The sequence below is a fragment of the Myotis daubentonii genome, chromosome 12 (assembly GCF_963259705.1).
Source record: "Myotis daubentonii chromosome 12, mMyoDau2.1, whole genome shotgun sequence".
NCBI lineage: Eukaryota > Metazoa > Chordata > Mammalia > Chiroptera > Vespertilionidae > Myotis > Myotis daubentonii.
In genome coordinates, this window is record NC_081851.1 from 34,528,339 (window position 1) to 34,554,523 (window position 26,185).

At 42.0% G+C, this 26,185-nt stretch overlaps 1 protein-coding gene across 1 annotated transcript in view; it reads right to left on the minus strand.

Annotated features, from left to right (window-relative positions):
- The window catches only part of LOC132213957 (semaphorin-4F-like), a 36,449-nt gene extending 11,929 nt beyond the window's left edge, over positions 1–24,520 (minus strand). Inside the window, 5 exon segments of the mRNA XM_059660817.1 lie at positions 15,773–15,866; positions 20,441–20,539; positions 20,776–20,835; positions 21,440–21,591; positions 24,376–24,520. Of these exon segments, the coding sequence (XP_059516800.1) occupies positions 15,773–15,866; positions 20,441–20,539; positions 20,776–20,835; positions 21,440–21,591; positions 24,376–24,520 (550 nt within the window).
- Between the last annotated feature and the right edge of the window lie 1,665 nt (positions 24,521–26,185).

The following is a 26,185-nucleotide window of genomic DNA, read 5'->3' on the forward strand; positions in this document are numbered from 1 at the left end:
ATGGGACTACATCAAAATAAAAAGCTTCTGTTTGTTTGTTTTCACTGAACTCTGTTCATAGGACATTTCGGATACAGACACTCACCCATGCTGAAGAGCGGGAGAAGGTGCGGAAGAGTGGAATCTGGGAGAGGCTAGGGAGAGAAGGGGGTCCAGGAGAGGTGGCAGCAAATTGAGTGCTGAGTCACCCCAGAGCCCAGGACTTGGGCAGCCATTTTCTCCTGAGGATATAAGGATAGGCCCCAGGCAAGGAATACAGCCACACCCAGATTCCACCCTGAATGGGATGAAGGATTAAAATAATCTGATTAGTCCCTGGGAGTTAACAGGGTCTGGCCTATAGAGGAGCTTTTAGTCCCAGCAACAACAACAACAAAAATCACAGACATTCCAGAAAACTGGGATCTTAAGACAGCCAATGGAATGACATTTCAATTTTTCATTTTTATTTTTTTATTATTATTTTGTTAGATTTTTTTTTTGCTTTTTTCTTTGTTGCTCTTTTTTCTTCTTCTTTTTCTTTTTTCTTTGTTCTCCTTTTTTTTGTTTGCTGCTTTATTTCCTACTTCTTTTCACATTATTTTTTCGACCACGTGAGCAGCAGACATGTGAGCAGCATGCTCTTGTCCAAGGAGCATCAGCCCCGTGAGCAGCCTGCCTCAGGCCTAAGAGCAGCAGCCTCATGTGGCCTGCCCCTGTCCAAGGAGCAGCAGCTGTGTGAACGGCCTGCTTCCCCGTCCGAGGAGCAGCAATCACACGAGCGGTCCGACCTGTCCAAGGAGCAGCAGCCGAACGAGCAGTCTACCCTACATCTGAGGAGCAGAAGCCCTGCGCAGCCCGCCCCCATCCGAGGAGCAGCAGCTGTGCACAGCCCGCACCCTGCACTAGTCCGAGGAGCAACAGCTGCTCAAGCATCTTGCCATCGTCCAAGCAGCAGCAGCCATACGAGCAGCCTGCCCAACCCGAGGAACAGCAGCTGTGTGAGCAGCCCGCCCCCATCCGAGGAGCAGCAGCAGCCCACCCCGGTCCAAGGAGCAGCAGCTACACGAGCAGACTGCCCACGTCCAAGGAGCGGCAGCCCTGTGCAGCACGCACTGGTCCGAGGAGCACAGCCACAACAGCCTGCACCTGTCCGACAAGCAGCAGCCAGGTGAGTGGCCCATCTCCGTCAGAGGAGGAGCAGCCATGCGTGCAGCTCACTCCCATCCAAAGAACAGCAGCTGCACAAGCAGCCCACCCCCATACGAGGAGCAGCAGACTTGCAATCAACCTGGCCAAGTCCAGGGAGCAGTAGCCCCACAAGCAGCCCACCACATCAGAGGAACAACAGCAGCATGCAGCCAGCCCCCATTCAAGGATCAGCAGCCACATGAGCAGTCCGCCCCAGTTCAAGGAGTAGCAGCTGCGTGTGTAGCACGCCCCCATCCAAGGAACAGCAGCCTCATAATTGGCACACCCTCTGTCTGAGGAACACCAGCTGTGTGTGAAGCCTCCCCTCACCAACCAAAGGAGCCACCACAGCTGTCAACAGCACCCACCCGGGGAGCTGCTGCCAACTAAGGAACAGCTGCTACCACAACCACCCGAGGAGCAACCACAGCCTGAGGAGCCACTGCCACCCAAGGAGCACCCCCTGAAAGACTCAACAACTAGATATGTTGGTGAGATCAAACATGGATAGACAAAGAAACCCCCAAAGGAAAGAAAAGGAGGACTCACCAGAAAAGCAGCTAAGAGAAACAGAAGCATGCAACATGACGGAAAAAGAATTCAGATTAAGGGTCCTAGAATGCATAAACCGGATGGAGGAAAAAATCAACAACTTCTGCAAGAATCAAGAAGAAACAGATGAAAAAACAACAACTTATGCAAGAATCAAGAAGAAACGGATGAAAAAATCAACAACTTATGTAAGAATCAAAAAGAAATGCACGAAAAAAAAATCAATAAATTATGTAAGAACCAAGAAGAAATGAAGAGTGATATAGCTGCAATAAAAAACACCACTGAAAGTTTCAACAGTAGACTAGGAGAAGCAGAGGACCAAATTAGCGAATTAGAAGACAGGGAAGTAAAACACAGCCAAACTGAACTGCAATTGGAGAAAAAAATTAAAAGACAGGAGGAGAGCCTAAGGGAGCTATGGGACAACATGAAATGAAACAACATACAAATAATAGGGGTGCCAGAACAACAGAAAAAGGAACAACGGTTAGAGAACCTATTTGAAGAAATAATATAAGAAAACTTGCCTGAGGTGGGGAAGAAAAAAGGCACACAAGCACAGAGAGTCCCAAACAAGGTGAACCTGAAAAGACCCACACTAAGACACATCATAATTACCATGGCAAATGTTCAGGACAAAGAGAGGATCCTAAAGGCGGCAAGAGAGAGATGGAAAGTTACATACAAGGGATCTTCCATTAGATTATCAAATGATTTCGCAACAGAAACACATTAGACCAGAAAAGAATGGACAGAAATTTACAAAATGATGCAAAGCAAAGGACTGAATCCAAGAATACTCTATCCAGCAAGGCTATCTTTCAAAATTGAAGGGGAAATAAGAAGCTTCACAGACAAAAAAAGGCTAAGGGAGTTTATCACCACCAAGCCAGCAATGCAAGAAATGCTAAAGGGACTAGTGTAAAAAGAAGAAATAAAAAGCTCAGAAAGAAAACAGCCACAAAAAATAGAAATGGCTACAAACAAGTACCTTTCAATAATAACTTTAAATGTAAATGGACTAAATGCTCCAAGCAAAAGACATCGAGTGGCTGAATGGATAAAAAAACATGACCCATACATTTGCTGTGTATAAGAAACCCACCTCAGAAGAAGGGACTCACACAGACTGAAAGTGAAGGGATGGAAAAATATCTTTCAGGCAAATGGAAATGAAAAAAAAGCTGGGGTAGCAATACTTATATTGGACAAAATAGACCTCAAAGTGAAGGCCATAACAAGAGATAAGGAAGGCCACTTCATAATACTAAAGGGATCAATACCACAAGAGGATATAACCCTGATAAACATATATGCACCCAATGCAGGAACACCCAAATACATAAAAAAAAACTCCTGAAAGATATCAAGGGAGAGATCTACAACAATACAATCATAGTAGGGGACTTTAATACACCACTGACATCACTGGATAAATCCTCTAGACAAAAAATCGGCAAAGAAACAGCAATCCTAAATGACTCACTAGATCAGATGGACTTAATTGACATCTTCAGAACATTTCACCCCAAAGCCACAACATATACGTTCTTCTCAAGTGCTCATAAGACATTTTCAAAAATAGACCACATGTTGGGTCACAGACAACGTCTCCCCAAATTCAAGAATATTGAAATCATACCAAGCATCTTCTCAGACCACAATGGCATAATATTAGTAATAAACTACAATAAAAACAACTCAAAATACTCAAACACTTGGAAGCTGAATAGCATGTTATTAAATATTGATTGGGTTACCAATGAGATCAAAGAAGAAATCAAAAACATCCTGGAAACTAATGACAATGAAAACACAACAATCCAAAACCTATGGGACACAATGAAAGCAGTCCTGAGAGGGAAGTTTATAGCTCTACAGGCCTATCTCAAAAAACAAGAAAAAATGATAGTAAATCATCTAACTCTACAACTCAAAGAATTAGAAAGAGAGCAAGAAGAAAAGCCCAGAGTGAGCAGAAGGAAGGAGATAATAAAGATTAGAGCAGAAATAAATGACATAGAGGAAAAAAAAATACATAAAATCAATGAAAGCAAGAGCTGGTTCTTTGAAAGGATAAACAAGATTGATGAACCTCTAGCCAGGCTCACCAAGAAGCAAAGAGAGAGGACCCAAATAAACAAAATTAGAAATGATAGAGGCGAAATAACAACAGACCCCACAGAAATACAAATGATTGTTAAAAAATATTATGGACAACTCTACTCCAACAAACTAGACAACCTGGAGGAAATGCACATATTCCTAGAAAAATACAACATTCCAAAACTCAATCAGGAAGAATCTACAAATCTCAATAGGCCAATAACTATGGAAGAAATTGAAGAAGTCATCAAAAAGCTTCCAGCAAACAAAAGCCCAGGACCAGACAGCTTCACAGGGGAGTTTTACCAAACATTCAAGGAAGAACTAAAACTTATCCTACTCAGACTATTACAAAATTTCAAGAGGAAGGAACACTTCCAAGCTCATTCTTTGAAGCCAGCATCACCCTAATACCAAAACCAGGTAAAGACAACACAATGAAAGAGAATTACAGGCCAATATCCCTCATGAACATAGATGCCAAAATCTTCAACAAAATCTTAGCAAATTGGATCCAGCAGTACATCAGAAAGATCATACACCATGACCAAGTTGGATTTATCCCAGGGATGCAAGGATGGTAAAATAGCCGCAAATCAATAAACGTGATACATCACATAAACAAATTGAAAGAAAAAAACCCACATAGTCATATCAATTGATGCAGAAAACGCGTTTGACAAAATTCAACACCTATTTTTGATAAAAATTCTCAGCAAGGTGGGAATAGAAGGATCATACCTCAACATAATGAAAGCCATATATGACAAACCCACAGCCAATATCATACTCAATGGACAAAAACTAACACCATTTCCCCTAAAAACAGGAACAAGACAGGGATGACCCCTCTCACCACTCCTGTTCAACATAGTACTGCAAGTATTAGCCATTGCAATCAGACAAGAAGAAGAAATAAAAGGCATCCAAATTGGAAAAGAAGAAGTAAAACTGTCTTTATTTGCAGATGACATGCTATTATACAGACAAAACCCTAAAGACTCCATCAAAAACTATTCGACTTAATAAATGAATTTGGCAATGTAGCAGGATACAAAATTAATGCCAAGAAATCTATGGCATTTCTATACACGAATATTGAACTTACAGAAAGAGAGATTAAAAAACAATCCCATTTACCATTGCACCAAAAAAATTAAGCTACCTAGGAATAAACTTAACTAAAGAGGTAAAAGACCTCTTCTCAGAAAACTACAGGACATTGAAAAAAGAGATAGAGGAAGATATAAACAGATAAAAGAACATACCATGTTCTTGGATTGGTAGAATCAACATCATTAAAATGTCCATACTACCCAAAGCAAACTATAAATTCAACGCACTTCCAATTAAAATACCAATGGCATATTTCACAGACCTAGAACGAGCTCTCCAAAAATTCATCTGGAATAAAAAAAGACCCGAATAGCTGCAGCGATCCTGAGAAAGAACAAAGCAGGTGGGATCACAATACCAGATATCAAGCTGAATTACAAAGCCACTGTTCTCAAAACTGCCTGGTACTGGCACAAGAACAGACATATAGATCAATGGAATAGAATAGAGAGCCCAGAAATCGGCCCGAACCAATACGCTCAATTAATATTTGACAAAGGAGGCAAGAACATACAATGGAGTTAAAATAGTCTCTTCAATAAATGGTGTTGGGAAAATTTTACAGATACATGCAAGAAAATGAAACTAGACCACCAACTTACACCATACACAAAAATAAACTCAAAATGGATAAAGGACTTAAATATACGATGGGAAACCATAAAAATACTAAAATAATCCAAAGGCAACAAAATCTCAGACATATGCCAAAACAATTTCTTCACTGATACAGCTCCTAGGGTATTGGAAACTAAAGAGAAAATAAACAAATGGGACTACATCAAAATAAAAAGCTTCTGCTCAGCAAAAGAAACCATCAACAAAACAACAAGAAAGCCCACTGCATGGGAGAACATATTTGCCAATGTTATCACTGATAACGGTTTAATCTCCAACATTTCTATGGAACTCATACAACTTAACAAAAGGAAGATAAACAATCCAATCAAAAAAATGGGCAAAGGATCTAAATAGACACCTTTCAAAAGAGGACATTCAGAAAGCCAAGAGACATATGAAAACATGTTCAAAGTCACTGATCATCTGAGAGATGCAAATCAAAACAACAATGAGGTACCATCTCACACCTGTCAGAATGGCTATCATCAACAAATCATCAAACAACAAGTGCTGGGGAGGATGTGGAGAAAACGGAACACTCGTGCACTGCTGGTGGGAATGCAGACTGGTGCAGCCCCTATGGAAGACAGTATGGAGTTTCCTCAAAAAACTGAAAATGGAACTCCCATTTGACCCAATGATCCCACTTCTAGGAATATATCCCCAAAATCCAGAAACACCAATCAGAAAGGATATATGCACCCCTATGTTCATAGCAGCACAATTCACCATAGCTAAGATCTGGAAACAGCCTAAGTGCCCATCAGTAGATGAATGGATTAGAAAACTGTGGTACATCAACATGATGGAATACTATGCTGCTATAAAAAAGAAGGAACTCTTACCATTTGCAACAGCATGGATGGAACTGGAGAGCATTATGCTAAGTGAAATAAGCCAGTCAATGAAGGAAAAATACCACATGATCTCACTCATTTCTGGATAATAAAGACCATTATAAACGTATGAACAAAACTAGATACAGAGGCAGATCTGCCTCGAATAAACTGTCCAACTACAGCGGGAAGGCCGGGGAGGGTTGGGGGAAAGGACTGGGGTGGGGGGTGTTAAGAGATAAACCGAACAACTTGTATGCATGCATATAAGCATAACCAATGGACATAAGACACTGGGGGGGTAGGGGAGGACAAGGGATAGTGATGGGCAGGGAAAAAAAGGAGACATATGTAATACTCTTTGTAATACTTTAAGCAATAAAACAATAAAAAAATAAAAGTAAAAATAAATGAATATCAAAAAAATAAATAAAAATAAAACAGTGGCTGACATGCAGAAAAAAAAGAAAAAGAAAATCAATGGAGTATGAGGTGTGAAAGAATGGGATAAAGTGTATCTCTAAGGTTTCCTGCTTAGAAGATAGATGATAGTAGATGGTGATATTATGAACCAGGGAATGACAGGAGAAGGCCCATAAAGGAGGTGGCTGGAAAAGAAATGAGCTTAATTGTTGGACATGCTAAGGGTGAAGAACCTTCAGGAAATATGGTCACAGATATTGGAAGGCAATCCAACAGAAGGAGTCAGGCAACCTGGCCACGACTGGCTAACTGGGAGTCATGCTTAAGTCATGATGTTAACGTCTTAGACAGGAAAAGCGAGAAGAGAGCCCTAGGATATCACCCTCTAAGAGGAGAAGCTACTGAAGGCAACTCAGAAGACCAAGTCAGAGAGGATGTTGAAGCAAGAGAGGCTAGGGTGCCAGAAGTCAGTGCACAGAAACCCCAACAGGAGCCATGGGGCTCAACCACTTAGAGTAGCTTTAGAGTAGAGCCACTACAGGGAAAACAGTCATGACAGAGCAAAGCTGCATGCCTCAGGCACCAGAAAGATCACCACTATTTTTAAAAAGTTATGCAGAGCAAAATAGAGTAAGGAACCCTCAGAGGGCAACAGTAGAGGGTTAGAAACAGTGGAGGAAATGTAGGAGAGACTATACTCTCTCTTGTGATTTGTGATTGTGATAAGAATCTAAGCATGTTGGAGCCAGGGAGTTTTGAGTTTAAACCCTGAATGCTTGCTTACAGGTAGTATGATCTTGGGTAAATTAACCTTCCTAAGCCTCAGGTTCCTCAGAGCAGCGCTGAGGCTTAAATGAGATAAACACAGAGCCCAGGTAGGGCCTGGCCCAAGGCTAGCATTCAATACATGTTGGGGATAGCTCCTTATGAACTCTCAAGGGGCCATGTGCTTCAATTGTTGCCTGAGGTGGAGGGATTATAAAATGGATTTATTTCCTTGCAGTAGTTTCAGGAGGGAGTAACCAGGTTTAGGGCACAAGTCCTGGTACCAAATGGAGCAGCAAATAAGCCAGTCCTCTGTATTTCCAAGGGGAAATAAAAGTTGATAAAGAAGTCAAAATTGGAATGAAAATTTCCCTAAGAGTGTTGTAAATAAAACACTCTAAAACCAAAAGTCTGGTAGAAGTTGTGTCATGGATAACCTGAGAATGAGAATGGAGGGAGATTTTGTGGAGACAGTTATAAACATGTTGATAGCATGGTTTGTGGTACCTGTGTGTGTAGACAATCATAAGTATTCTGCAAACAGTAAAGGACCTCTGTTAACCATGCAAGGACCCAAGGATAGATAAAGGTAAAGGGTTCAAAACTTTCTAAGAGATCATCAAAGGTACTCAGGAACTCTGGATCCTAGATTGCTGAGGATCACACTCAGGATGGAATAGCGGAGGATCACTGACACTAAGGGACTACAAAAGGGATCAGACACTTTGGGAGGAAATAGTAGGGTTTCAGGTGAACCAAGGAACTTGCAACAGTCTTTCAAACACAGAGAAAGCATAGCGACCATCAGTTGATGAGGGCAAAAATCTACAGAGGACACAGGATTACCCCATGTCCTAGATTCTCCAGGACAGTCTCACTTCCAAATATTTTGTTGTACTATCCATATCCCTGAATGTGCAGTTTTTGGTGGATTATTACTGAATAGGTCAAGTCAGTAGACATTAAAATATACATCTCCTACTGGCAAAAGATGATGTGCAAAAGAGAAAGATGCCCACAGTGTTGAGTTTAGGGAAAAAGCTGGTTAGAACAAAACACTGGGTACAATTCAACCCGACGTTTAAAGATATGTATACATGTCTATAGATGTAGCAACAATTGTTGAAGGAGCTATAGCTCTACAGTGTTAGTGAAGTTTGTTTCTGACTAATGAAATTATAAGTGATTTTAATTTTCTCCTGTATACTTCTTGTGTTCACTGAATGGTTTTTATAGTTAGCATCATTTAATTTTATAATACAAAAAATGGAGATATTTTCATTTTGGTAATACAAAAAAAAAAGAATGAAAGTTGCAAAAGATGAAGAATCACAATTATTTGTGGAAGTCGATCCACCTCTCTACCTGCCCAGATGTAAGCCTGTGAGCACAGGCTTCCCAGATGTGTTAGAACATAACACTGATAGACTAGGGTAAGTGTCATGGCAATGAATATTTCATTCCCCTGGGATTTCAAGTTTTCACTTTCTTATCAAAATGCTCACCTTTAGAGATTTACAATAGGAATTATCATTCATTAGCTTTAAAACAATTTTAAACAGCCCTAGCTGGCTTAGCTTAGTGGATAGAACATCGGCCTGTGAACTGAAGAGTACAGGGTTCGATTCTGGTCAAGGGCACATGCCCTGGTTGTGGGCTTGATCCCCAGTGGGGGACATGCAGGAAGCAGCCAGTCGATGATTCTCTCTCATCATTGATGTTTCTATCCCTCTTTCCCTCTCCCTTCCTCTCTGAACTCAATAAAAATATATTTTAAAAACAAAAGGATTTTAAAAATATCCTGGCTTTCCTACCTCCACCTCCTTTTCTTCTCATGATCAGAGCTTTGCAGGTTAAACAGCTGCTACCCAAATAGTCTACATTTCCTTATCTAAGGACTGGGGCAGCTAGATAATTTTCTTTAAAAACACAGTCTATTATCAGGCCATAATTAGGTAGTTGGAGATGTGGCATTTACCTTTTTTTCTGTTGACCTGGCCCTATAGCTGTCCTGTTTCAGTGTGTGAATGCTAGCCTTGGGGCAGATACACCTGGATTTAAGAGGTGGACTGGCAGCACCCAGTGCATCTGGAACGTTTGCAGTATTACTTGGCAGATACAATGATACAAGATGCAATGAGACCAAAAGAAAATGATATAAACTCAGGACAGGTTCCTAAAGAGAAAGAGCAAAGCTCCCTCCCTCTGCTCTTCCTGATAAAACCCCCTCTTTTTTATAATAGGATGTGATAGGAAGACCAGAGATGACTGCTATCTCTAGCTTAGGTACCTGGGTGGGTAAGCACTCAGCAGAGGGAACACTGATGAAGGAGCAGGTTTGGGGGAGGTGAGTGAAAATGATGAGCTTTGGAACATGCTGACTTTGAGACTTCTATGGGACATTCAAAGGAGATGTCTGGAAGGTAGTTGGAAGTGTGGTCAGTAGCTCCAGATAAGGTCTGGGAGGCATCAGGAGGCAGTGAAAACAGAATCCACAGGGCTGGTTGAGTTCATAACCACACAGAATGAGAACAGAAGAGGATCCTGCATGGAAATCTAATGAGCCCCAACATTGATGAGCAGAAGATAAAAACACTACAAAGGAGATTTGGAAGGAACTGCCGATGTTTTAGGCCAGGGGTGGGCAACCTTTTTGTGATTGTGTGCCAAAAACAGCAAAATCTCTGACTCAAAATTCTTCTGCATGCCAACCCTAATTTTTTTGAGAACATGTTATGCCTATTTGATATCTCTCAAGGTGTACATATGTGGAGAACCTTGAAGAAATAATAAAATTCATTCGAGTGACAAAAATACAGTATATGATGATGAAAAATACATTTATTTTTTAATGTATACATGTACACTGATCGTCTGACAGAAAACTTTATGACTCCGTTTGATATCAACAGTGGAACTTTTGCTGCTGCATCACTGATGACAGAGATTTTACATCAGGTTTATATTTTGTGACCTTCAGAGATATGCACGAGCTACTACTTTCATCCATCAGGCTACTCCTATTATGAGACTTTAACAAAATTCATCACTGAGAACAAAGATTCACAAGCACATGTGGATGAAAACATGGAGAGTAACGCTGTTGCAAAGTTTTGTAAACAGAAACAATTTTTTGGACTGGCATTCCAAGTCCTCAATAGTTCGTTGTTGACACTTCTCTCTGGTACTCCTAATTGTTTTTTTCAATGTTTTCCAAGTCAACTCTAAGGTCAATAAATTTCTGCTTCCAAATTGAACTACTCTGAAATTCAATCAACTGCATTTCAAAGTCAGCCATGTCTATCCATGAAGACATTTGTAAGTTTATTTCCTCCAGTTTCATGCTGTCTGGAAACCTCATGAATTTTGCTGTCTTTTCCAGTTCTCTGAATTTTGCAAATCTTGAGAACTGCTCAATAGTTGACTCAATGATGTTTAAAAACAGCTTTTGAGGGCTTTGACAGTTTGTTCTGTCATCTTTTGGGCAGCCTTTGATGTGCCTCTTGAGGTTTGATAAATACCTAAATCTCTCACCATCCACATCCCTCTTAAAGACTTCCAGTTTCTTTTCAAAAACCTTTATGTAACCAAACATCACATCAAGTGTCTTACCAGTTCCTTGTAATTTAACATTTAAGTCATTCAAATGTTCACAAAAATTATAATGGAAGGTTATAAGAGAGGGTTTCATGTGCCAGCAAAAGTTATTGGTGCGCCATGTTTAGCATGCGTGCCAGGGGTCGCTCACCCCTGTTTTAGGCTAATCTGAAAGTTACTGTCAAAATATTTTACAATATTTCCCAATCTGAACAGTGCAATTACAGACACTGAGATCATTTTGTTACTTTTATCTAACTGTAGTATACATAAATGTCATATTTGAAGACATGATTTTGGAAGCTTTTCCCAAAAGAAATACAAGTACTAATAAACGAATGAAAAGTTGTTCAGTCTCACTAGCAGACATGGAAGTAAAAAATACATCAAGCCGTAACCAGTTTGGCTCAGTAGGTAGAGCTTCGGCCTGTGGATTGAAAGGTCCCAGGTTCGATTCCAGTCAAGGGCATATACCTTGGTTGCGGGCACATCCCCAGTAGGAAGTGTGCAGGAGGCAGCTGATCAATGTTTCTCTCTCATCGATGTTTCTAACTCTCTATCTCTCTCCCTTCCTCTCTGTAAAAAATCTATAAAATATATTTTTTAAAAATACATCAAATTAGCCTTTGGAGGAAGTCACTGTTTGTATGCTTTATTATATATATCACTTGGGACTGACAAGGATGCAGTGAGACAGGCCCTCTCACCACAGTTGGTTGAACTAAATAGAAAGGAACTTAGATAAACCTATCGAGCACCATAAAAATCTTTACACCCTTTGGCCCTGCAAGTCTACTTTTTGGGTTTACTCATATGCAATTAATGACATTTCTGTGAAGAATTTATGTAAAAAAATGTCTCCTACAGTCTTATTCATAAAAACAATAGATTTTAAATCTGCATGTATAATTTTATAGGAATTATTAAATTATGCTATGCCATATTTATATGATGGAATAAATGTTATGTAGTCTCTAGAAATCATGTTTTGAATAATTAATTTCTATAACAAGTAAATGTTTAGTATACAATACTAAGTGAAATATGCATAATAATTCCAATTTATTACAAATACACACACAGAAAAAGTAGTCTAAGATAATAGCAGTTACCTGGTAATCATAGAATTGCAAAAAAAACCTTTCACTTTCTGCTTTAACATTTTTACATTTTCTCAACTTTCTACAATGCACATTATTCATTTTATAATTTAAAATGTTATTTTATTATATTCTATTAATAAATATTATAGTCTAATAATATTTTCATTACCAAAACTTTTTATTTTAAAATACCTCTATTATATTTAAGGACATTTTTATATCTCATAACTAGGAATTTTGGTTCTAGTTCCTACCGAATGTTGGCACTATTTCTATTTCACTGTTTTCAAAACAGAGGATAGCACAGCAAAATAGGTCAACATTGAAAGTTCCAACTAAATACTGGCACCTATTCAGATCAAGAAAAATTTTAAATTGTAACCCTATAAAGTTTAGAACTTGACAGAGAAATTTATATTGGTATTGACTATGACATGGAAATGAGACAGAAAGAGACATGGAGGCTGTATGTTAACTGGTAGAAAGTGATTTCTGATCACTTCCATCAATTATCAGATGAAAGCCAACATCATTATCTGGAAGAAAAGACAACTTCATTATTTGGAAAGAAAACTTGAAACCTTTTTGAAGATGTTACTCCTTTTTGAAATTTTTCTTTATCATGCAATGATCTCCTTTAAGAAATCTGTGCCCTTGAACCACATGCTAATGCAAATTCACTGGCTGACTGGAACACTGAGAAATTACAAGCAGAAGGTTGAATGTACTTAAAGTTTACTGCTTGAAAAAAAGAAAGTATGCTAAATGATTATTTTAGATTGTTGCAATAGAGACATCATGTGTTTGATAAGCAATTATGTAGAATCAAGACACATTCACAGCCCTGGCTGCTGTAGCTCAGTTGATTGAGCACCATCCCATGTACCAAATGGTCTCTGGTTTGAATCCCAGTCAGGGCACATGCCTGGGGTTGCAGCCTTAATCCCCAGAAGCTGACTGATGTTTTTCTCTCACGTTGATGTTTCTCTCCCTCTCCCTTTCTTTCTCTCTAAAAATCAATCTAAAATCGTTTGTTTTTTTTTAAGAAATTCACAAATGGGAAATGTCTGTAATACTCTCAACAATAAAATTTTTTTTTTTTTTTTTAAAAAGAGACATTCACCATCACTATCTCTTAATGTTGCCAATGACTGGATCAGAATTTTGCCACACATGCTTTATAAAAAGTCAAGAAAAATAAACCATCGATTAAATATTCCTTAAAATATGTTTGAGTATAAAAAAGGTCTCATCAATATCGACTATTGATGAATGATAGAAATGGTAACCCAACCCAAATATTGTATTTATCATATATATATACTTCTGTTCACTTTCAGAACATTTGTTATTTCTTTTCAAAAAAAGTAAGTCCTTAATTATCTCACTAAAATTTATTTAATTTGTATAGCTTTTATGACTTTTCCTATGAAGTCCTAAATAAGAAAAAATTTACTGTTAGATCTTACATTCCAATTTTTTTCATAAAATATTACACAAAAGTATAGATAAAAATTAACTTTATAACAAAGTTCATAGCTAAAGTCAGTGAAGAAAGAAAAAACAGTATGATGAATGAGTCAACTGATTAGCTAGTTGGGAAAAATTGATTTAGGTCTCCATCTCATGTCATTCATCAAAATAAGTTTTAAAAAAATCAAAATGTTAAGTGCTTGTGGAAAAGAATTTAAGAAAAAAGTTTTTATCTGCTCTTTAACTGAAGAAGGAATTCGCTTAAAAAATGTAATTAGAAAGGAAAATATGTAGATTGAAACCTTAATATCCTACCTGGCAATTGACCCAAGAAAGTAAGCAGAGGACTTCTGAGAAAAGAAATCAAAATAGTACTAACACATGAAAAATGTTCAACTTCACTAATATTCAAAAATATACAAATTAAAACAAGGTACTATTTTAGTCTCAACAATCTTTTTTTCCTTTTTTTAGATAAGTTCATTGGTTTTGAGAGAGAGACACACAAGGAGAGAGAGAGAGAAAAAAAACATCGATGTGAGAGCACATTGATTTCCTCCATCACAACCCCACCAGGTATCGAGCCTGCAACCAAGGCATGTGCCCTTCACCAGGAATCCAATCCATAACCTCCTGGTGAACAGGGTGATACCCAATTAACTGAGCCACATCAGTCAGGACTCAAAGATCCTTTAAAGTGACAACATTATATTTTGGTGAAATTTATGTGGAAAAAAAAGCACTCTCATTTACTGCTGATTTAGGGTGTAAATTGGTGCACTCTTTCTAAAAACCCAATTAGGAACAGATAATGAGCCATAAAATCCTCACACCCTTTGGTATAGTTATCTCTTTCCACAAATCTTAAGGAGACAATCTAAAAGAAGGACAAATATTTATACACAAAAGTGTTCATTACAGAATTAATGGATAATAGCAAAAACTTAAAATAAAATTAATTTATAGAAATTATTTGGAGTTGCTTCATTAAATTACCGTATGTTTACAGGATGAGTAATAGCATGATGTCATTAAAAATTCTCTTTACAAAGAATTTTTAAATTATACAGAAATGCCTATGATATAAAGTTACATAACAGAATTCAAAATTATACCCATGTAGCATGACATTTAAAAGTTTTCTAATATACACACACATAAAATATCTACTAACCTGCTTGTTTAACACTATCATGAGAAAATGGCTAGATCCTCACTGAATTTGGAGGGTGCATGTGGAGTCTTCTATTCTAAAATACACACTGTGTGGGGCACAAACAATTCACTTTGTAGCTACCAAAGAATTAAGCAGTCACTCTCCAGAAAGAACCACTCAACACTTGAGCAACTGTATATATATGGCTTGTTCAAAGAAAGTAACAGCAGGAACTTACTGAATAGTCATTACTGACTCATCTGCGCTACAAAGGACTGGCCAGTAAAATATGCGCTTGCATACACATTACAACAAGATAAAAGGAAATATCTTAAAATATTAACAGTGGTTTTCTGAGTAAATAATCTAGACCTTTGCTAATATAGAAGCGACTATACACATGTGACTATTTACATTTAAACTGAAATTAAATACAACCAAAAACCCTTTTCTTTAGTCGTACTAGTCATATCTCAAGAGCTCAAGAGCCACATGTAGCTAGTGGCTACTTTTGGACAGCAAAGATACAGAGCATTCCTATCATCACACAAAGTTCTTTTGAACAGTTCTATTCTAGAAGACTTCATATGTTCTTTATACTTTTTCCAAGTGTATTACTATATGCATTGTAGCAGAGTCCTCTTATGAACAGAAATAAAATGGAGAGGGGAGAGAAATGAGGTTAGCAGAGGAAACACATTTGCTGGGGAGAATAGGAAAGGCTAGAAAGAGACATGGGAATAATAGACATTCCGAGGAAATGAAAGAAAGGACACAGAAATTCCAACAGCAGGAGTGGGGAAGGCAGCAATTATAGCAAGAAGTCACAGGTTCTTATCTCTCCCACTCACCAACAATTACAGCTGCTGACCGCTGAGCTGGTCCAAAAGGACATTTCCCCCGGCCACTCTCAATTCCTTCAACCTGCTGGAAACTGGACACGGCCTACAGACCAGAAGGGGGCAATTGGTTTAGGGGTCATAGGGTTCCTGATGAAAATCACAAAGATGTTCAGATGAAGGAAAAGCCCAGTTCCCATTCCTCTGCTACCATCCCCATATTCCCAGTCTGTTACTCCTGTTCCCCTGCCCATTCCTGCATTTCCCATTTCTGCCATCCCTTTTTCATTAGTTTATTCTTCTTCCTTCAATCCCCTAATACCCAAACACCACATGCTCTAATGAAGGAGCACCTAAGATGGCCCTAGATGACACAGAGAGGCTGAAAGACAGATTTTTCCTCAGAAATTGTAGGGTTTGCAACTGGCTGGAGAATGTGCTACAGGACAAGGAGGATGAGAGCAGGCCTGCTGAAGTCTGAAGCCCTTCAGAAGATTAAAGAAGAGACTGATACAGGACCATCTGAAGCCCAGGAATCTAAAAGAAGGGCCATCCTTTACCCACACCCACCCCAAGGATAAAAGATAGCACCAGAGCCAAGAATACAGAGAAGGGGGAAGAGACTCTGCTTCAGCTCAAGTCAGAATTTGAGGATTTGCGAATTTAATGCCTTCCTCACCCAGAGACTCCAAGTGGAATGACCTGGGTGTGGGCGAAGGGTGTAAGAGCCAGCCAGAGTTACCTTAGCTAGGCATCATACACTAAGAGAGGCTTCAAGATAACTAAAAATAGAAATCAAGGATGATTTCAACCTAGGACTAATAGGAAATGTTAACTGTGGCTGGTTGGGAATCAAAGTTATGGCATGGAAGTGTCAGGATATCTCTGGCTCACAAACCAGTGTGCACAGATGGTGTTGCTGGAGCCTAATAACCTGGACGGTAGTTGGAGCTGCAATGCAGATATATGTCCCCTGAGTATAAGTACACTCCTGGCCCATTCTGACTGCTTGTGTATTTGCTGTAATTGGCAAACGCTATTTTATTTTATGGAGAGAGTCTTGGACAAGGCCTGTTAAAAACAGCTGTCATATGAGATTCCCAAAAGTGAATACTGGGTCAAAGAGTTTTCGGGAATGGAGGACTAAGCACCTTACATGTGTGGCAGTGGGAGCATCCTACCCTGAGGAGAAAGATGACAGTTCAGTAAGAGATTACCAAGTTGTGTGGGCACTTCAGGGACATGGTTAAAATCTGCTATGTCCCCTCTTACTCAACTATGGCAGTAACCCCCTTTCTGCCACACTGCCTACCATCATCCTCAATTTACTCTACATATCCACCCCAGAATAATATTCCTACTCTATCAGTCACTGATTACACTAATTTTTGAGCAAGAGAATGACAAAATGGCTCACCATTGCCTGGGGTACAAACACTTTAGGCCAAATTAGTTATTCTCTAATACTTCTTAAAAGGAACTCTTTCTTCTAACCAAACCTGGATCACCTGTTATTCCTAGAAAACAAATTATGTTTTCCCATCTCTATGCCTGAAACTACTCCCTTACATTTCACCAAAGACAGAAAAGATGAGCCTTTTCTCAATTCTCATTCTCTTTAATCTTTAGTTACTTTTTGTTACATTTGACCCACTCCCCCCTTGAAATATTTTATTTCTTGACTTTCTTCCAATTATACCTTTCTAGAGTCCCTCCTCTTATATAATTATTGATTCTCTATTTCCTCTAGTTGTTTCTCTTCTTTCTAGCCCCTAACTATGAATCCTATAAAACATATACTTAGTCCTTTTCACATATACTTTAATTTTGTTGTCAGCCAGGTCTATGGAAATCATTCCCCAAACTCTCCAAGTCTCAGGTCTTCCAACTCTAGTCCACATTTGCACTTGACTGCTGGACTTCCTCACAGAGATGGCTTATCAGGCCCTGCAAACTCATCAAAACTAGTCCTCTTCCAGTTTCCCCAAATAGCATCATTATGTCATCTAGTTTTATAGCCTTTGAGCAAGTGAGCCTCCTATTAACTAAACAGGTTATGATTACTGTATGGTCAAAACTGCATTTAATAGGGTCTCAAAGGGGCAAGACCACTCTATTACATTCTATCTCTGAATGTAGAGCTTCTTCATTGTATCATAATTGTGTGAATGAACATATCAGTTGTGGTGAAGGCAAGTCCCAGAGCTAGGTAGGATGGCTCTCACTGAGCTGTGGGGCTGGAATCCATCCTTCTGTCTTGGCAAAGGGCCTTTCCCAGGTGGTTGGGGTGGGAATGAGGGTGGGGAGAGATGGTCCGTGTTACATGAAACAGGTCAACTGTCACAAGAAATTGAAGCCAGGTCAGGACTTCTGTATTGCAGGTTGGATTAAAGGGTGGGAGTAGTGGAGCAGAGCCAGACAAACCTGGGTTTGAATCTTGGCTCTGCCTCTGCTAGATATATCATATTAGACATGGTACCTACCTTTTCTGAACTTAGGTTCCACTGACTGTAAAATGGAAGGAAATAATACCTAAATATTATAATGGGGTAATGAGAATTAAACTCATTCCTGAATGTCAAATACCCAGTACCAAGTCTGGGATAAAGCAGATACTCAATTCAATGTGAAGTCTTGTTGTAATGTAAGTCTAACATTTTTCTCAGTTAAATGCTGGAGTTCCCTCAACAAAACAAATTAAAACATTGACCTCCAAAAGCTAATGAGCTATCACTGAAGGGCAGCACTCCACGTTACTGGAACTGATAGGTCCAGTGCTTGAACTCCTTTTGTAAGAACCTTCATTTCTCTGAGCAAGCTGTTGTGTCTGGAGCAGCTAGCTAATCAAAGTTCTCAGAAAATAGTTATGAATAGTCTCAAAGTCATCAGTCTGGAATATGAGAGTCTCAGAATTAAGGATAAGGCAAGAACTTGCTCAAGCAGATAGGCATGGGCAGACAGGAAAAGACAGGCAGGTAAAAGCAGAAGAGAGCATCCAGAAAGTCTTGAGGGCAATCTTGGTATGTGGCATGAAGGGTTAACACAGCTGATCTTTCTGTGCCCTATATTCTCCTAAAATAAGCCTCGACAAAACGACAGTCCTTCATTTCATGAGCCTGCTAGATAGAAGGTACAGAAAAAAGCTGAAAGAAATGGGGCTGCAGAACACAGAACCCTGATTTTGCTCTGGGTGCTGATGTTCCTTGAGAGTTGACAGGGGTCCAAGTCACGCCAATCCTGACAGGTATGTCCAGAGCATTTTCTGTCTAGATACCTAACAGCCATTAGGGTCCAACCTCAGAGAGCCAAGGAAGGATAGCTGGGAGATTAGCTGGGAGTAAGTCTATTCTCTGTAAGCAATGGTTGATATTCATACCCATGGGCTCCCTAAGCCTGCACAGACTCAAAAAGGACAAAAATGGCAATGACAATTCTACTGCTACTTTGTGAGCTTGTGAGGACTATTGGAAAACTATAGACTCAATATTACCTGATAAAATATAGAGATTTTCAATACCACCTGCCCTAGGAAACCTTCCCAGGATGACAAGATGAGGGAGCTATCCACACCCAGCAGGGAGCCTATCATTTGCATTATGAAAAGGACTTGGCATAAGCCCAAGGGCAGCCCACAGGGACTGGCTATATATTGAGTATATACAATTATAGCATTCTAAGCCAGAGATCTGAGGATGGCCTTTAACAGAGAGAGGTTTGGAGATAAGCACTGACTAGACCCAGGTGGCAAGGATTACTGAAGATTTCACAAGGGTGAAGTCAAGATGCAAGTTAAAGATCAGGGTCAGGAAAAGGAGTCATTGCACTCCCCCCTATTGCTTCATGGAATAGGAAGGGAAGTCATTGGAATCAAAGGATGTGTGAGGCTTTCAACTCATCCTCGGGCCTTGTCACAAAGGTGAGCTACCAGAGGACCAATAACTGACTACTGGATAACTGATGGGAAAAGATGAGGATTCAAAAACATCAAGATCCTTCCTGAGATATCAAGTCCCAGGGACTTTTGTTGCCAGGACCAGCCTAGATGTGACTAAGGGTAAATATGTACCAAACCTGCCAGGGTGTGAGGGTGGAAATGCCAGGGCTTCAGCGGCAATGAACAGGACCTGGAAGAAAACATGGCTGACAGAGCAGCCACCTTGAAGGCAAGATCGATCCAGAGTATGGTGCCAGCAGATGCTAATTAGTGGGCAGTGACCTCAGAAACTCATGAGAGGAGAGGGTCGCAGCCCATGTACATGGAAGTTGGCAGTGGATATGGGAGAAGGTGGTGAGAGTTACATGCCATGGAAGGAAGAAACAGGCATGGACAGTGCTGATTAAGAAATGGACCCAGGCTCCTGGACAAAACATACATAGGACAAGGGAAACGCGAGTTACTAACTCTGAAGTTTCTCCTGTATTTCTCCTCTCCCTGGTTCAGCTGGCATCCCTAACTTCCTTCACTGTCCCACTACATATCCCATTAGACTTTATATAACTTACCTTCTACAGACAACCTCCCTCCCCACCCTTTCGTACCTCCTCCAGTGGCAAAGGCTCCACCCTGTGAGGACATCCCTCACCCCCAATGCTTATCATGCACAACAATTGCCTTAAGCATGCCCCCCATCATGGTCACTCACAGATGACCCTTCCCATCCTCCCACCCCTATCACTCACAATAAACCCGCACTTCGGATCAAAAGAGAAGGTGCCACAAGTGAGGAGGTGAGAGTCATTGGCAATGGCGAGAATCTGGACAAAATTGTGACATTCATCCTGGGGGTCAAAGATGGTTAGAGAGAATCAGAAGCAGCAGGTACAAGGAAAGGTAGGGTAGTGGTAGTGTCAGGCCAGTTAGATGCAGCTCTGGGGTCAGTAATGGTGGGTAATGGTATGGTGTTAGAGTTCCTGCCTGGGCCCATTGGGATGGCAGCACTGCAGGGGACTGACAGAGTCAGGGCTGGGCCAACATTTCAATTGCCACTCAGGACAGGGCCCAGATTTACACCTACCTCCACCTTGCCTTTCTCCCTACAGTTCTGTCTTTCTCCCTCAGGCACCATCCAGTCAATCTGAGAAAGGAGGAATGACCATTTCCCCCTGATTATCCCCAAAGTCCTCCCGAGTCAGGGAAGATAACACAGTTCCACAACCTCCATCAATTTGGGAACTGCAGAGACACCCCTCAACCCCAGAGCACTGTTTTTAAAACTGGAGGTACCCAGCTATTCATGAGTAATAAAATCAATTGTGAAATCACAGCCAACATTACTTTTAACAAAATATATCTGAATGTATCTCATATAGGAGAGTAGATATTGGTTCAAGTACACACTTTGTGTACGGAGTCAAAATATACCATATATTTCTTATTAAGGGCTGGTCAAAGAACTTTGAAAGCTATTGTCCTAGATTAATGTGATTCAAATTATTTCTCTGCCCATTATCACCTAAAAACTGGTCACTATGGCCTCCTTCTGTCATATGAACCTGCCTCATACCCTCCCCCATCACCATGACCCTCCAAACGCCCTCAGCTGGGATAATGTACTTGATGTCCTCCCCTATTCATTTTCACTAACCTTTCACTGCCTACCACAACACCCCTCCCTGACCTCCCATAAAACCATGGATCTAATCACATGCTCTGGGGTCTTCCCCATTCTCATCTCTCACCCTTCGAGGTCTCTCCCCTGAGAAGGGCAGAGATAAAGCGAAAATGGTGTCCCGGGCGCCGACATAAAGTGTATGGGAATCAGGATCCACAAGAAGAACAGAGTAATTGTATGTCTCAGGGTCGCTGAACCGGGTAAGATAAGTGTCAGCCTCTGGCAGAAAGAGAGGGAAGAGTGATATCAGTGATCGCTAAAGAAGGGTTAGGTCCACAAGGCCAAAAGAGCCAATTTTTGTGTTCTTCCATTTATTTATCAGCCAACAGGGGAAAAAGACAGAGCCTGACAGGCCATGTAACTTTCCCGGAGATAGATAACTGATGAGGCCAGAATATTTAGCACACAATGCAGTCAAGTATGCTTTTTCTATAAAAATAGAACACTTTATTAAAATAACAACAGAAATATAAGTCTGTAAAATCTATTCATAGCAACATGACACACAATTTGAAAATATCTATAAAAGCGTCAAGTACTCTCCTCTATAAATTTCCCTTTTTAAAAAAATACCCAAAACAACAACTACTTAATAATAACTTCCTTTTACTTAGAAGGGAAATGCTACATTCTTTTCACTAACACATTAGACTACCATTTCTCTCTCCCACAACCCTTGATCCCTCCCACCTCCATTCTATCCAAAAAGCTAGAAGGTATACAGCATCTGTTCTCAATCTGTGGGTCGCGACCCCTTTGGCGGTCGAAGGACTCTTTCACAGGGGTCGCCTAAGACCATCCTGCATATCAGATATTTACATAACAACTCATAACAGTAGCAACATTACAGTTATGAAGTAGCAACAAAAGTAATTTTATAGTTGGGTCACAACATGAAGAACTGTACTTAAAGGGCCAGAAGGTTGAGAACGACTGGTATAGACCATAGTAGGCAAGAGTATATGCTTTAGAAATGGATCAGCCCAAGGTTAAATCTGGCTCTTTCATTTACCAGCTGTATGATCTTAAGTTATTTGCCCTCTCTGAGTATTACTTTCCTCTGTAAATACCGCCATCCAGGGTGGTTGACAGAATTAAATGAAATAACATGTGGAAGCATCTGACACATAGTACAAATCATTCCTTTCTTCCTTCCTTAAGTATGAGCTCTGTTTGACCTAATGTAAATCGCACATCAGCATTCAAAATTCTTATCTATTTACCTCACTCACATCTATGTTTCCCTAGCTTCCTTCTTGCTCTCTCCCCCGCTCTCCCTTCCACTCTCTCTGAAAAAAATAAAAGAAAGAAAGCAATTGGGGGGATATACTCTAATCTATTTAAAGATTATAACAAATAAGTTAGCATACCCTCTTAGCTCAATGTCTGGCTCCAGGGTTCCTTTGGCCCCACTAATACAACTCTATTCTACCTGTTTCATCTGCTCAGCGACCCTCAAACTGATAGAATGCCCAGCATATCATTCCTAGATATACAGAGCCCCACCCATCTCCCTACAATCATATTCATGACTGCGCTGTCTCTCATGCTTACAATAAGCCCTGGTTCCCTCAACCTCCTTTTGTATCCCCAGCTCTGCTCCACCTTGCCATCTGGACCTGTCTGGGTCCCTGGACATCAACCCAGCCTGGTAATCACAACTCTACGTAGTGGCTATTGCTCCAGCACAACCTGAAAGCCCATACTCCAATCATCTGTCCTCTCAACTCAAAACATCCTATTTGTCACTGATCTGAAGTTAAGACTAAATCAAAATCAATTAGTTGAGAGCTTTTGCCAACAGGTTGTACTCTCAGCTTCACTGGTTCTGTCTGCCCAAAGTGCTAACACTCAATGCCCACTGAGAAGAAAACAAGACCCACAGCCACACTCATGCCCACCTCAGCAGAAAGCCTCTAAAGCAGTGGTTCCCAACCTTCCCAATGCCTCGACCCTTTAATACAGTTCCTCATGTTGTGGTGACCCCCAACCATACAATTATTTTCATTGCTATTTCATAACTGTAATTTTGCTACTGTTATGAATCGTAATGTAAATATCTGATGTGCAGGATGTATTTAGGCGACCCCTGTGAAAGGGTCATTCAATGTCCAAAGGGGTCGCGATCCACAGGTTGAGAACCGCTGCAAGTGTGAATCACTCCAATGACCACTTTTAACCTTGTGGCATCCCCTGGCTTCTTGCCCAGCTTTTGAAAGGACCACATCTCCCTCCTCCTTTTTTCTTTCTGGAGACTTTAAAAATCATTTAAACAGAATTTTAAGTCAACTCACTGAACGGGTTCCCAACATTCAATGGAGGAAACGGGTAGAGAGAGCAGGCAACGTTAGGAAATTGGGGTTGTGATAGATCGGATCCTGGGGGGATGGGAGCTGGTGTCAGAGATGGAAGGGAACTGGGAAGTGGGTGGGGAATATTAGGGCTGTGGGCAGGACAAACGGGGGTGGGGATAGAACTAATGAATGATGTGCGAATGAATTTGAGAAGTGGGCAGAGGGAAATGCTGAGCTGGTCACCAAAAGAATGGGTGGGTGGAATAGAATGGAATGGAAGATCTCCGGGTTTGGAAGCCAGGATGGGTACCAAACTGGCGTGACCGACACAGGTGCATGTCTGGTAGGAGGATAATAAGGGAGAGAGAACTGCGAACAGATGGCCTCCTGCAACTCCCAAACCCGCCCTGGGCCTCAGTGCCCATGTCTGCACCGCGACGGACTTAACCCTCCCGCGGTTCTGCGAATAAGGGGCCGCGGGAGCCGCCTGGGCGTGTCGCGGGGGCCGAGGCGCGAGGCCCTGACGGGATGCCATGGAGCAGCACCGCGAGGGAGTCCCGCCTGGTCTCGGGCGCGGATGGCCGTTATGGCCGGCGCGGAGGGGCCCAGGATGCGGCTGCCTGGGTCCGGGGAGCAGGAGGTGTAGACACCCGCGGGCGGCGCCTGGGTGCGGCGCAAAGGGCTGAGGGCGAGGGCGCCCGCGCCTTACCGGAGACGGGAAGCGAGGTCCTGGGCACCGAGCGGGGAACCAGACCGCACACCGGGCTGCTCAGCACCGCCAACAGCAGCAGCGGGAAATGCGAGCCCGGAGGCGGCCTGGGATCCTGGTGGAGCGGCGCGGCCAAGGCCGGCATCTGTGGCTCCGCCTGGCCGCCGGGTGGGGCGCACCCTACCGTTTCTGCTCAGGGCCGCGGCGCCGCGGGCCTGGGTCCCACTGGTTCTCCTCAGCCAGGTTCGGCCTCCAGCGGGCGGACCGCACGCCACCCGGCCCCGCCCCTTCAGGAGGAGACCAATGGCGGTGCTGGTTTTCTCCTCCAGCCAATCGGGGTTGAGTGCAGCGCGGGCGGAGCGGAGGTGCCCCGCCCTGTAGGGGCGGAGCCAGGCCCAGGTGTGGGCGGGCGTTCTTTCCCCACCTTGGGCTGGAGGCGTCCTCTCCTGCGGGAGCGCCAGCGCTGAGCAGAGGAAAATTCCTGGCCAACCAGGTAGAGTTGGAGACCCAGGTGTCCCGCTGATAGGACCGGGCACTCCTGTCCCAGCTGGGTTTTGTCAAGGGGACTATCGGAATCTACAGCAAGTGAATGAAAATGGAATGAGGAGCGCGGGGCAGAGCCGCCTGCAATGGTGGAGGTTTGAAAAGACTTCCCAGAGCTTCCCAAGGGAAGACTAAACTCTGACTTCCATGAGGGCAGGCGCCATTGTGTGTGTGTCCACTGTACCCCAGTCCTAGCACAGCGCCTGGCACAGAGTACGCCCTCAGCAAATATTTATTGAATAAAAGAGTGACTGACTCAGTGAATGGATGAGTGAGTGAGTGAGTGAGTGCGTGCGTGAGTGAGTGGATGATGGAGAAGAGAAAGGTTAAAGCCAAGAGCACAATGCAAGTACCACTGGAATGTTCCATGGGGGTAGCTGACAGGAAGTGTCAGGTGTAACACTCTTCTCCACGGAGATCCAAACCTCTACCCACACACCTCACCCCCCACCCCGCGGCCTTGGAGACCGAGCTTCTGGGGTGCAGCCTGAGCTGGACCCAGAGGCGACTCCCGCCTCCAGCCGCCAACCAGAGGGGGGCGCCTTCCGCTGCGCAGGCGCATGCAGGGAGCCCAAGGGTGGCTGATGGGTCTTGGCCTTCCCCCAGCAAGTGGGGACCCCAGCGCTTCTCCACCCCTCAGGGCAGGAGAAGGGCTAAGGAGACCCGAGGGAGGAAACCAGGAAAACAAGAAGCCACCTGGGCTTTGGCCGGCTCGCGCCCCAGGCGGTGTTAGCAGCTCGGGCTGGGGCAAGAGGGCGGCCAGAGGCCCAAACCCACCGGGTGCGGGTGCAGCTCAGCCTGGCAGGCTCAGCCCTGGCAGGGGGATCTGACCAGAGGACCGCAGACGCCTTGTCTCCTGAGGGCTCTCCCAAGCCTGGGCCCTGGGCCACCCATGTGTCAGGCACGCTGAGCGCCGCCACACCTGTGACCCACGACTCTTTGAGGGGCCCACGGAAATGTTCTGACTTCTTTTAAAGTCAGGAAAAAAAATGAAAGAATCAAAGAATATGTTTTGATTTTTTTTCTTACGTCAGAAAAAAAGTGAAATTTTTAGGGCCTGCAAAAAAAATCTATTCATTAATTTTTATTTTTAATGAAGAGAGAGTCTGGGGAGACAAAAGTGCTCAGGATCGCCCCTCCCGCATTGCTCGGTGGTTTTCTTTTTTTGTTGTTGTCTTTTTTTTAAAATATATTTTTATTTATTTCAGAGAAGAATTGAGAGAAGGAAACATCAATGATTAGATAGAATCATTGATAAGCTTCCTGT